This window comes from Phoxinus phoxinus (genome assembly GCF_949152265.1).
Source record: "Phoxinus phoxinus genome assembly, chromosome: 19".
In the NCBI taxonomy this organism is placed as follows: Eukaryota; Metazoa; Chordata; class Actinopteri; order Cypriniformes; family Leuciscidae; genus Phoxinus; species Phoxinus phoxinus.
This window is the reverse complement of record NC_136894.1, coordinates 27643655-27655391: the sequence shown is the minus strand read 5'-3', so window position 1 is coordinate 27655391 and position 11737 is coordinate 27643655. Positions and strand designations below refer to the sequence as shown.

Genomic DNA, 11737 nt, shown 5'->3' with positions numbered 1-11737 from the left:
TGTCTTCTTTCAGGGTACAGTGCTAAATGACTTTCAAAGAATGTCATTTCAGCACTATATAGCAGCACTAAAATGACACTTTGTAAAAGCTGCAAAGTCAACAGAACACTATAGCTCATTGCGATGGATTATGGGATACTCTTTATTGTTAATTACATTTTTTTTAACAAGTTTATCCTATTCAACGTTGAGTGTGATGAACATTGTAGTAGTAGTTGAACTTTTAAGTATTTTTTTAAAGTCCCCCTATGGTGAAAATCAAGTTTTTAATGTTATATGTCGGTTGTTTTTAATGTGCTTTCAAGACGAACCATGTGCAAAATCATAAGTCAACACCATTGCTGAGTATTTTCTCATTAAAACTGCAGTGAACCAAAGACAGTCTCAAAATCATGGTTTGAAACCCTCTGACGTCACACATACCTTGTAGTTGTTGTAATCAATCATGTCAAGGTCCCACTCCTGCAGGCTTTAGCATATCATTAACAGCGGGGGTCCAGGTTATCCAGGTAACCTACATTTTTCTTTTGATTTGAAAAATCGAGTAGATTAGCAATATAGCGAGTGTTCTGAGTTGTTCAAAGCGTTTCTGACGATTGTTAGAGATGCCTGACTCTGAGATGGCAAACGGAAACATGGTTTGTGTAACATTAGCAAGACATTATTAGCTGTTGATAAGACAAGCAAAATGCTAATTATATTAATTACTGATGTTGTAAAGAGTGATATCGTTGTGCAGCGTTTACCCACCGAGTGAATCTCTGAGCTGGCGTGAGTGGAGGCGGGGCTAATTAGCATATGGTTCCGCGACTCCGCGTACTAAATGAAGCAAGGCTGTAGAGTTGCATTCAAGCTATTTTAAGGCATGAATTAATTTTTTACACAGGCAAAAAACCTTTAAATACTTTAGGCCTATGTCATTTTGGTGATCAAATATTAGTTTTAAGGGATAGGATTACAGGGGGGACTTTAAATTAAAAGATGCATGCAATCTGAGGATTAGGACTGAAACATGACTCAAATTGGTTTCAAGTCGGCATCAGAGCACCCCCACACTGAATCTAGTTAAAATTCATGGTTGTAACAACCTATCTGTTGTAGGCTGATCAACTGGCTGCCAATGGAGAACACCATTCAAGGCCCTTGACCACTAGAGTTTGTCATTTTTTGTTATATAAAGAAACGGGCAGAAAAAAAAAACATCTTCCCATAATTAAATCGTAAGCTCCAGCTGTAATAATTTTTTTCCATAATGAAATCTACATAACAGAAACAGATCTGAATGACCTTTATAACCCTACATGTCTCATCACTTGAGTTCAAAGAACCTATAAACTTCACTTCCTCATCACTTTTGTAGATCTGCATCTGTGCCAAACCATCAGTTGTCCTCTGCTGGACTTTGCCCTGCGCTAAAGTTAGAGCGACCTCCAGCGAGACCCCTTACAAAAAGGTAGAGGATGGAAATAGATCTTGTTTCTTTTCAACAAGATGAAGCACGAGCAGTTACTTCCTGCACGTTTTTACTGGTGGATGTTTATTGCTGTGTGGCTCGGCTGTTGATGTGTTTTACTGTCCATAACGATGGGATTTAGGGAGTTTGGAAAGTGCATGTTTGTAAGATTTCGTGAGTGCCCGATGCCTGTGAAAGTACTCTGTGGTAAGACGTCCAGATGAGACATGAAAAGTAAGACAGGAGGAGAAGGGAAAGGGAGAGAGAGCAGGGGTCTTCAGAGACACGCCGTGCACACAGGATATCTGGCATGTTCGGCCTCAAAGAACAAGACGGTCTGACGGGAAAAACAGCAGGAAGGTCGGTAACACTACAATCTTTTAAGGTAAAAAAAGTAATTTTTAATTGGGTTTCCTCTGAGAGATCAACTCGACTAATACCTTGACATTACGATACTGCTAGTGTTTAAAGAGATTAAAAATATATCTATCTATCCATCCATCCATCCATCCTTCTTTAACTTGTAGGTCACACTACCCCATCAAAGCCTTAACAGAACTCAAAAATGAAAATACTGTCATCATTTGCTCACCATCAAGTTGTTCCAAACCTGTATGCATTTCTTTCTTCTTCTGAACACAGAAAAAGATTTTTTGAAGAATGTCAGCAACCAAACATACCAGTTTTCCCCCATACTATGGAAGTCAATTGGGAATTTTTCCTTTTCCTCTTATTCCAATTCAACTTCCTGTGTGTTTGGCCAATTAATGTGACTGTTTTCCTTAACTCAAAGGTGGCCAATTCTTGAATTCTGAATGTTGCACAACCCTGGAGCTTTTACACTAGAAAAGAGCCACTCAGTTCAATTTTCAACTTTTCAAATCCGTGTTTTAATGAAAATGCACATTCATTCACTCATTTGACACACTATAGTCACTATAGTGAACTCTCACTATAGACACAAACCTTGTGGGTAAAAATCACCCATCGGTCCCATTGGCAACCTGTTGTAGGCTCAGCCTGGCCTGGAGAGAAGAATCAATCCTTAAAGCCATGGAGACAAGAGGAGAGAGAGAAGGAACTTGTGTGAGAGAAAAAGAAAGAGATGACGAGAAAGAAAGTGACAAAAATATCCCGGAAAGTTGCTCTATAATTGGTGCAGTCTGTCAGAGCCCTATTTTATGTGCGTGAACAGGGCAGGGCAGCCATCTCGTCCCCACTGAAACCCAACACTTAGAGGAGCAGTTCCTCGTCCCTCCCACCTCCCAGCAGAGGAGAGCAGACTCCACAACTCTGTGCTCCTCACTGCAGGATTACTGTGTGTGTGTGTAATCACACCTGTGTTTGACCTTACCTGGAGCTTTATTTCTAGGAGGATGCTGCTTTGATACTTCAGGTGTCTGTGAGGTGTGTATTTGGAGGAGGTTGAAGAAGATCTTCTTGTTCCTACGGATTGACAGCACAGGTAAGAGTGAAGTTCATCGTTCATATCCTAAATGTATCCCATCAGCAAACAGTGTTTGATTTGTGATATTTTGCTCTAAGATGTTTAGTCATCATGTCTTGATAGCTCAGTCTGCTCTATAACTACTGCTTTCTTTATTCTTCCACTTTTTGGGGGGGGGGGGGGGGGGGTACTTTAGTATAAGTAAAGGCTGTTTTTAACATTTCAGAAGAGGAAGAGTGAAGATTTCTGGTTTATTCATCTGCAGGTTGTTCCCAGGCTGGTCGTTTAGCAGAGTTTTGGAGTTTGGCCGCAGTCGGGCCCTAGAGTGTTAGTGGAGATAGACACACTAAAAGGTTTCAGAGACTCAAAATCAGAAATGTACTTGCAGACAATACAACAATTATGATAATTGATGGTTTTGAAAATTCCAAACTGTCCAATAATGAAATAACAGAGGTAACTGGATCAGATCAGTCAATTGCATTGGAAACCAAAAGATTGTAGGCTATATGGAGTTGGTAAGCCAAAAATGATATGTTATACTGTACATCCGTCTAATAATAAAAAGGTTGTAATTTAGTCGATGAAAGAATGCAGGTCATGGCTGGTAACCAAAATATTGTATTTATTGATCTGGTAAACCCAAAAGTAGTATGTTTTACTGTGTGTCTAATAACTAAAAGATTGTTAATTGGTTGATGAAAGAATGCAGGTCATAGGATGCAGATGCAAGTAACTACAGTAAATGATTGTATGTTGTATGATTGCATGGATGGTAAACAAAACGTTTTAGGGCTGGTGATCGAAAGGTTATAGGTCGTAGGGCTGGTAATGCAAAGGTTGTTGGTCATAGGACTGGTACTGTGAGTAAACAATAGTAGGTTGTCAAGCAAGTTAACAAAAGTCTGTATGTCAAATGGCTGGTAACCAAAAGATTGTAGATTGGTGGTCTGGTAAAAAAAAACAAAGATTTCTAGTTGTAGGACCGGTAAATGTAAGGTTGCAGGTGATAGGGATTGAAAGATAAAAAAAAAAAAATATATATATAAGTCGACATATATGTGATTAAAGTCGAGTCGACGTTGACTAGTCACTGATGACGTCATTAATGAACAAATAAGCCTGAACCTCGAGCTGAGACTCGAACATGGGTTGCCTTGTGCACAGCTATGGCATATGACACAGCGCTGCCCACAAGGCTATTGCTCCAGTTCTCAGTTCTTTGTCTTTGGGTCATTATATTTCTCACAGATTTTTGTTCGTTCTAAATCAGATACAGATAAAGTGGCACAGTAAAGATTACATATAAATGAATTACAGAGAGCGATTGCGCGTGAACCAAGTATACCTAGCAGCGTCTCTCTACTAATAGCAGGGTTGTTCCTGGCTCAAAACGAGGTGGAGGTGGTAAAACCCTGACCATGTATTTTAATAATAAGATAACTCAATTTGTATTTTTCGTAGACCATCATATAGCCCACTGTGTTTCCCACAGTATTTTTGTGGGTGTAGCTCGGTAGCCTACCTCTAGGGGGGTCCGGGGGCATTATTGTCTTTATTAAACTCAACACATTATAATGATTTATCTGTCATCCACCCTTGATTAATTGTAACGTTATGTTTGTATTACTTGCCCCGCCGACCCGTCCCACGGTTTATGATCCACACAGCACTATCGGCAAACTATACTGTTTGAGAATGGACACCCGCAACTTAACCGTCACGGTGGAAAAAGTGTATCTGAGGATGTGACTGTCTGTCCGAGATTTGTCGAGAGCCGGATGCGGCACGAAATTTGACGGTGGCGGCCGCCTCATAATTCTCTATATGCACGAAAAACCCTGACTAATAGTGAAGCTGTGGGTTTTAGTTACTAAGAAATATATGCTAGAACTTTTCAGTTTCTAAGCTAGTTTATTGATAAATCACAGAACAGTGTTGACAATACATTTATGCGCTACTAAATGTTTCTCTATTAGCACGTGATGCAAGATACTGTATGTGTGTGCGTTACAATGCAGAATGGCGCGATTAACTTGCGTGTACAATTAGCACGTGCATTCACCCGATTAATTTTGATCATTCAGATGGTATAATCAAACATATCTAGTGGAGCGCACTCAGAGAATGCATTTATTTGTCATTTTAACTCTTGGAAACGAAGCGTAAAAGTGAACATATAAGATTTCTTATCCTGTTGCGCCCTCTATAGGCCATGATCAGCGACTAGTCAATGTCAAGCTTAAAGCGTCATGGCAGAGCATTCTAGTCGTCTAGTCTGTGCAACCTCTAGTAGGTGACTATGACCATTGTGCCCTTGGACATGGCACTTACCCACAGGTTCCATTTGGGACATTGACCATATGAGGGAACTGGGTGTTCCCTTCCACAATCAGTTCATTTTAGTCATGATTTGTTTTGTTTTTTTGTAATCTTTTTTTACCTAAGCACAGGCCCATTAGTTTTAAAATGCAATGGGTAATTTAGGCTAATAGCTTGACCAGTGGGCTGGAAAAACAAAGTTCCTTTGGAACTTTGGACTGCTGAAATGACATGAGAAGACCTGCTGGTTCAAAGAGCTCACCATGCTGGGCTTTTAAGACCAAAAGTAAAGAGCAAGCAAGACTTTCTGGGTCAAATGATGATAGTGCAAACCTTCATGAAGGGAAAAAAAAGAAGGGAGAGGAAAGAGCTACGGAAAGCAACAAAGAAATGACACTCAATTGTTTGAGAGGAGGCCTCTGACCATCAGTTCACGAGTAACATAACTGTTTTCCTATTGGTCTGACGGATCCAAAGAAATGTATTGGAATTTTTGAACTCACTAACTCAATTGATACCATTTTTACAAGTCATCAAAGTCCCATTTGCCATTGGTTAAGTTCATTCTATTGTCCTTAGTGAAGGTTTTTCAGGAGAAAAGCAGTTTAATGCACCTGAAAGTATGGGAACTTTGCTGAAATTGCCTGTGAGGAAAGATTGCCACATCATCAAGGCTCTGCGAACCATAATTCAATGCTTCCCAACGTTGTTCCTTCGCTCTCTGATGACAGTGTGCTCCCTGGGGAGAACTGTACTCCGCTAAATCAGAAGAACACCCTATTTACAGTGAAACATCAGTTCAGCTTAGCCAGAGGAGCGTGGTTAGTCACCAGTGGTGTATATATAGTTTGGTGAACAGGGGGATGAATTACAGTTGGACATACAACTTCCTGGATTTTTCTTTCTGTTACCCCACCTTGTTTACTCTGGTTTCCTGATGGAGACTGATATAATCTTTCATTATGTGTAATAATATCATTACACCAATAATTTTAAGAAAGATTAATTGTATTTATATTGTACTTAAAATGGTAAAATAGTCCTGTATTCACTTGTATACTGTGTTTATGAACACGATGGTTCATTTTGTTATTGGCTCAAACTAAAACGGCAACATGGAAAGTAATCAGGATTAATGTGGGCTGCACCAGTAGTACATCAGTAAGAAATGGTACACAGCTAACATGAATCATATACTCCACTTCTGTTTGCAATCTATCAATATAACTCCGCTCCGAGTCAGAATGACTGATCACCTCACATTTGTTCTCATGTCTCCACAGGAGCAGCAACTTGATGATCATCGCACCTTAGTGGGAATATCAGCAAACAACAGCGGAGAAGGAGATGGAGTTTCGATTCGGCCTCAGGATCTCTCTGGTCCTGACCATACTGGCTCTGACTCTGTTCGGAAGTGGCGTTGAAGGACAAAGGGCAGGTAAGGTCACATACTAGCCTAAATATACTGTTTTCATGACTCCTAACCACATCTCTGTTTAACTTTAGCTTCTAATTCTGACTTTCAGTGAGTCTGTTATGTGTGCAGACTGAGGTTTTGCACCTGACAAACTAATAGCTTTGAGTTCTTTGTCAAATTCAGTCCATGTATTATCCAACCAGACCATGGTACACTGACAGAAACACAAACCTCATAAATCTGTGGCTAAACTGTATACACACTGTCTGTAAAATTGCATGTCTTTTGTCCCAGGTTGCAAGAACGTCCACTATGATCTGGTATTCATCTTGGACACCTCTTCCAGTGTGGGCAAGGAAAACTTCGAGAAGATCCGGCAGTGGGTGGCAAACCTGGTGGAATCTTTTGACGTAGGTGCGGAGAAGACACGTGTGGCCGTGGTTCGCTACAGTGACCGCCCCACCGCCGAATTCAACCTGGGCAGGTACAAAACTCTCGAGGAGGTCAAGCGTGCCGCTGGAAACATCCGCTACCTGGGTGGGAACACCAAAACTGGAGATGCCATCAGCTTCACCACCAACAACATCTTCACGGAGAGGACAGGGGCAAGGCCTGCCGCCAAGGGTATTCAGAAAGTTGCGATCTTGCTGACGGACGGCAGGAGTCAGGATTTTGTTTTGGAGCCATCGGTTGCTGCAGCGGCTGCTGGAATCCGGTTGTTCGCCGTAGGGATTGGGGAAGCTCTTAAGGAAGAGCTGGAAGAGATCGCAGCCGAGCCCAAAAGTGCTCATGTGTTCCACGTGACGGACTTTGACGCCATTGACAAGATCAGGGGCAGGTTGAGGAGGAGACTCTGCGAGAGTGAGTATTGATGACTTTGATCTTAAACCACATATGTTATTAAAAATAAAGGTTCCAAAAAGTTTTTTTTGCAGTGATGCCATGGAATAGAGTTCCATGAAGAATTCTCTATTCTCTTTTTAGAGTGAAGAACATTTAGAATGTCTAAAGAACCTTTTTCCACTATAAAGAACCTTTTGTCCAATTAAATGGTTCCAGGGATATTAATCGTTCTTCACAGAAACATAGATGCCAGTACATTTCTTTACACAGTCAGAAAGGTTAGGTTGGGAGTTGACTTTTGTTGGCACACATTCCCATTCACAAGAAGGTCTGTTCTGTGCCATACAAGACTTGTTGGACAGGAACTGGAAGCTCTTTGGCCTGGGCATTTCTGTGGTTTCTTGCCTCGGTGAGCTCAGAGTAAAGAGGTGTAGTAAATACAGAAGACAGAAAAGCTCAGAGCTCAAGTGCTTTTCCAGATCACATCTGCTCTGCAGGCCAAGATAACCTAAAAGTACATGTGGGATAGTCTTTGGAGGCCATTACAAACAACAAGCTTGCATTAAAACTATGAATATAGATTCAAAAATACATAAACCCAAACCGTTGAGGTATGTGGCCTGGATTGACCATGCAAATGCAAATTATGTGTACGCGTAGTACGTTTTTAGTGATGATGGATGCTTAGCCTTGACATTCCTCTCTAAAATTAGCGTGAACGGGAGAGCGACGACACCTGGAGCTCTTCAGTTTAAAGTGGATATCTGAGTCCGGAGTAGCACTTCCGCTTTCCAGAACTCTTGTGTAGTCAAAGCAATATAAAAACATTACATATGCAGTGGTGAAGCGGTCTTTTGTTGAAGGTACAATCATTGGGACTTGAAGAGGTTGTAACACAAGTCTTCTCCAAGACCTGCTTTAAATCAGACAGCCTAGTGGGAAGATAGGGAACCATTGGACTTGGCAGGGAGATGGAGAGATAAAAAGAGAAAGAGATAAACTGATTTATTGTAAACCAAACCCTTGACCCTGCCCTGATTCCAACCAAAGGTCATCCTCTGAATGACTCTACGTGACTCAGAAGTGCAGAAATATCACCTCAGACATTTCACTGTCAGCTTTAGACTTTGTTGTCCTATTAGAGATTATGCTTTCAGCATTTAGAACTGCATATCAGGTCCAGTTCTGTGATTACCAAGATGATCTGGCACTAGCATTGGCATCTACGAATACTGGTGGTTAGAAATCATGGCATCTCCAAGGTCCAAGTTATTTTTGCTCTGAAAATTACAGTCTTAATGTTTCAAATGGAACTGGGCTTTACCGTACTGTTTTTACTTTTTAATCTTTGGCTTTTAATTTGTTTTATGTGAAAAGATAAAAAGCATTACCTCATCCAAGGGCGCAATTAGCATTATTTAAATTTATGTAATGTGATTACCCATAATGCAGTTTTTTATTTTTGGGAAATAAAATAACTTTAGGAAAATTACATTTCCTTCTATAAAAGTTGGTTGGAATCAGTTCTTTCTTTCTTTCTTTCTTTCTTTCTTTCTTTCTTTCTTTCTTTCTTTCTTTCTTTCTTTCTTTCTTTCTTTCTTTCTTTCTTTCTTTCTTTCTTTCTTTCTTTCTTTCTTTCTTTCTCATTTATAGTATATTAATAATATAATTAATATATAGGCTAATACTCAATAATATACCCAATAACAATTCAGAATGAATTGCTTAGGTAATGTTCACTGTAAATGCAAAAGATTTTGTTGTTTTTGTTGCATTTTAATCAGTGTTAAAGATATATTAGTAAAGTGTAATTTTTTTTACTAAATTCATAAATAACAAATATTTGACCAGGATGTGTTAGTATAATGACAATGATATTTGTGCTTACAGGTGTAGTTCACCCAAAAATTAAAATTAGCCCATGATTTAATCACCCTCTTCAAGTCATAGGTGTATATGACATTTTTCTTTCAGACGAAGACAATTGGGGTTATATAAAAAAATTTCCTGGCTCTTCCAAGCTTTATAATGGCAGTGAATGGCCGTTTTGAAGTCCATAAAAGTGCCTCCATCCATGATAAAAGTGCATCTATCCATCATAAACGAACAATGAGTTTGTGTAAGAAAAAAATCATATTTAAAACTTTGTAAAGTAAAATAACTACTAGCTTCCGGCCAAACGAACATACGGATTCCACGTACGCAACAGTACGAGTAATGCAACGTACTTCTGACATTTACGCTACGCCATGACGCACTACACTACTTCCGACGTCACAAGTTGCGTAAGTAGACTGCGTTTGGCCGGAAGCTATAATTTTACTTTGTAACATGTTAAATATGAATATTTTTCTTTCACAAACTCATCGCTTCGCTTCAGAAGGCCTTTATCAGGCCTCAACAAACTCCCTGGAGCCGTGCAGTTTGTTTATGATGGATGGATTCACTTTTATGGACTTCAGAACAGAAACGGCCATTCACTGCCATTATAAAGCTCGGAAGCATTATAAATTCAGGACATTTTTTAATATAACTCGGATTGTATTCGTCTCAAAGAAGAATGTCATTTACAACTAGGATGGCTTGAGGGTGAGTAAATCATGGGGGAATTTTCATTTTTGGTGAACTATCCCTTTAACTGTCATTAAAATAGTCTTACAATGCAAACAACAACATTCTTTATGCATAATATAATTTCCTTTTGATTAAATGGCGAATATTACTTCCAGCTCTATGATAATACAGGAAGTGCACTAGGCCATTTTTAGCATGCTTGAAATAAACGAAAAGTCCAAAGCGTGTTTGACTAGTAGTTTCATCACTTAGTGTGTCTGGGCTTTGGTTCAGGTCGGTGGTCCACCCATGACCACAGCATGCCAGATCTGTAATCAGTGGTGGGACGCTGATAAACAGAACAGAAGTGCACTGTAATATGTTGGGTGTGCTAATTTCCTCATGTTTGCTTTAGCATCTGTTGTCCCTGTTTCCTAAATCTGGTTTTGATTAGCTTCATTTCAAATAAGAGAGAAAATATTTGATCGAGCCATTCCCTTGTTTTTCAGAGTATAGCTTGCACACTTGCTGGAGGATTTAGATGTGTTGCCCAGAACAGGAAGAGAAATATGTTGGGTTGGACTTCTCAGAAAACAATAATAGAGTAGAACTGTCTCCGAATGACTAGCGCATCTGAGAAAACTTCGATGTGAGATGGTTCAGTTGTTGATACTGGCATTCTGAGGGGTTTTAAATGCATGCAGTTGCAAGGGTGTTTTAGATGGTGGCTTTTTAGCTACCGTTTGAGAACTTCAAGTCTGAGCTAAAGTAAAGTTGGTAATGGTTTTACAAAGTCCTCTATATGACTCAACACTTTCTAATATGCTGGATCATTCTCTAGCCTGAAACATCAGGGTGATTTTTCATTGATCAGCTCAGCTGGAACCAGTTGGCCCTTTTTTAAGCATAAATAAATACATCAGCTTGGTAAATGATTTGTCATTTGAGACTAGTGTTTTTATGAACTGACTAATGTCAATACAGTGCAAATTGTCATGTGCGTATGCATCCATTATATACTTAACCAGCAACATCTGGAAACAGTTTGCAGGTGCATCATTTATTTTCAGTTATATTAATTTTTAACCAGCTGATTATCCTTAGGATATGTGATATGATTTTTGTTTTGGTGTAATCCAATCACAATTTGATTTGCTTTAAGAAATAAGCAAGAAAATAAATGCAAAAGTCTTTGAAAAACAATGTAGAAATGCAGTACTCAGTCCATCATTTTAGTTTCATGGCCACTCACTAAATTACAGCCTTTATGCCACAGCTGAAGGAAGTTGCCCTCGATAGAGCACAGTTAGAAATCGCTCATACGTGCCATTTAAACAATGACGCACGACTGGCTTTTGATTGCTTTGTCATTTCGCCAGTCAAAGGAAATAGGTACGTCAAAAACAACTCTTTATGGACAACTACATTTTGTTAGTTGCTTTTCATTTAGCAGCATGCTAATTGTGGGGTCAATTCCCCCAAAATAAACTATGAGGTTAAAGTGAATAATTCTTTTGAGTCATATTTTCAATGTATCAGCTTATACAGTTCAGACAACCATTCAAAATTAGTTATTTGCACTTTGACAAATTACTCCAATACCCACTAGTTTAGTCTTCTGACATGACTTCGAACTGCTAGTAATAGTCAGTGGTTGACTTTTCGTGTTTTAGGAAGGTTGTGGACACAGGAACATGGCCTG

At 39.4% G+C, this 11737-nt stretch overlaps 1 protein-coding gene across 3 annotated transcripts in view; it reads left to right on the top strand.

The window, feature by feature from the left end:
* Nucleotides 1–1387: 1387 nt before the first annotated feature.
* The window catches only part of col22a1 (collagen, type XXII, alpha 1), a 78330-nt gene continuing 67980 nt past the window's right edge, over nucleotides 1388–11737 (top strand). For all 3 annotated transcript variants that reach the window (XM_079590199.1, XM_079590198.1, XM_079590197.1), the window contains exons 1-5: nucleotides 1388–1453; nucleotides 1596–1813; nucleotides 2826–2918; nucleotides 6506–6660; nucleotides 6934–7500. In XM_079590199.1, coding sequence (XP_079446325.1) covers nucleotides 6570–6660; nucleotides 6934–7500 — 658 coding nt within the window. In that variant the 5' untranslated portion in view covers nucleotides 1388–1453; nucleotides 1596–1813; nucleotides 2826–2918; nucleotides 6506–6569. The remainder of the gene's footprint in view (nucleotides 1454–1595; nucleotides 1814–2825; nucleotides 2919–6505; nucleotides 6661–6933; nucleotides 7501–11737) is intronic.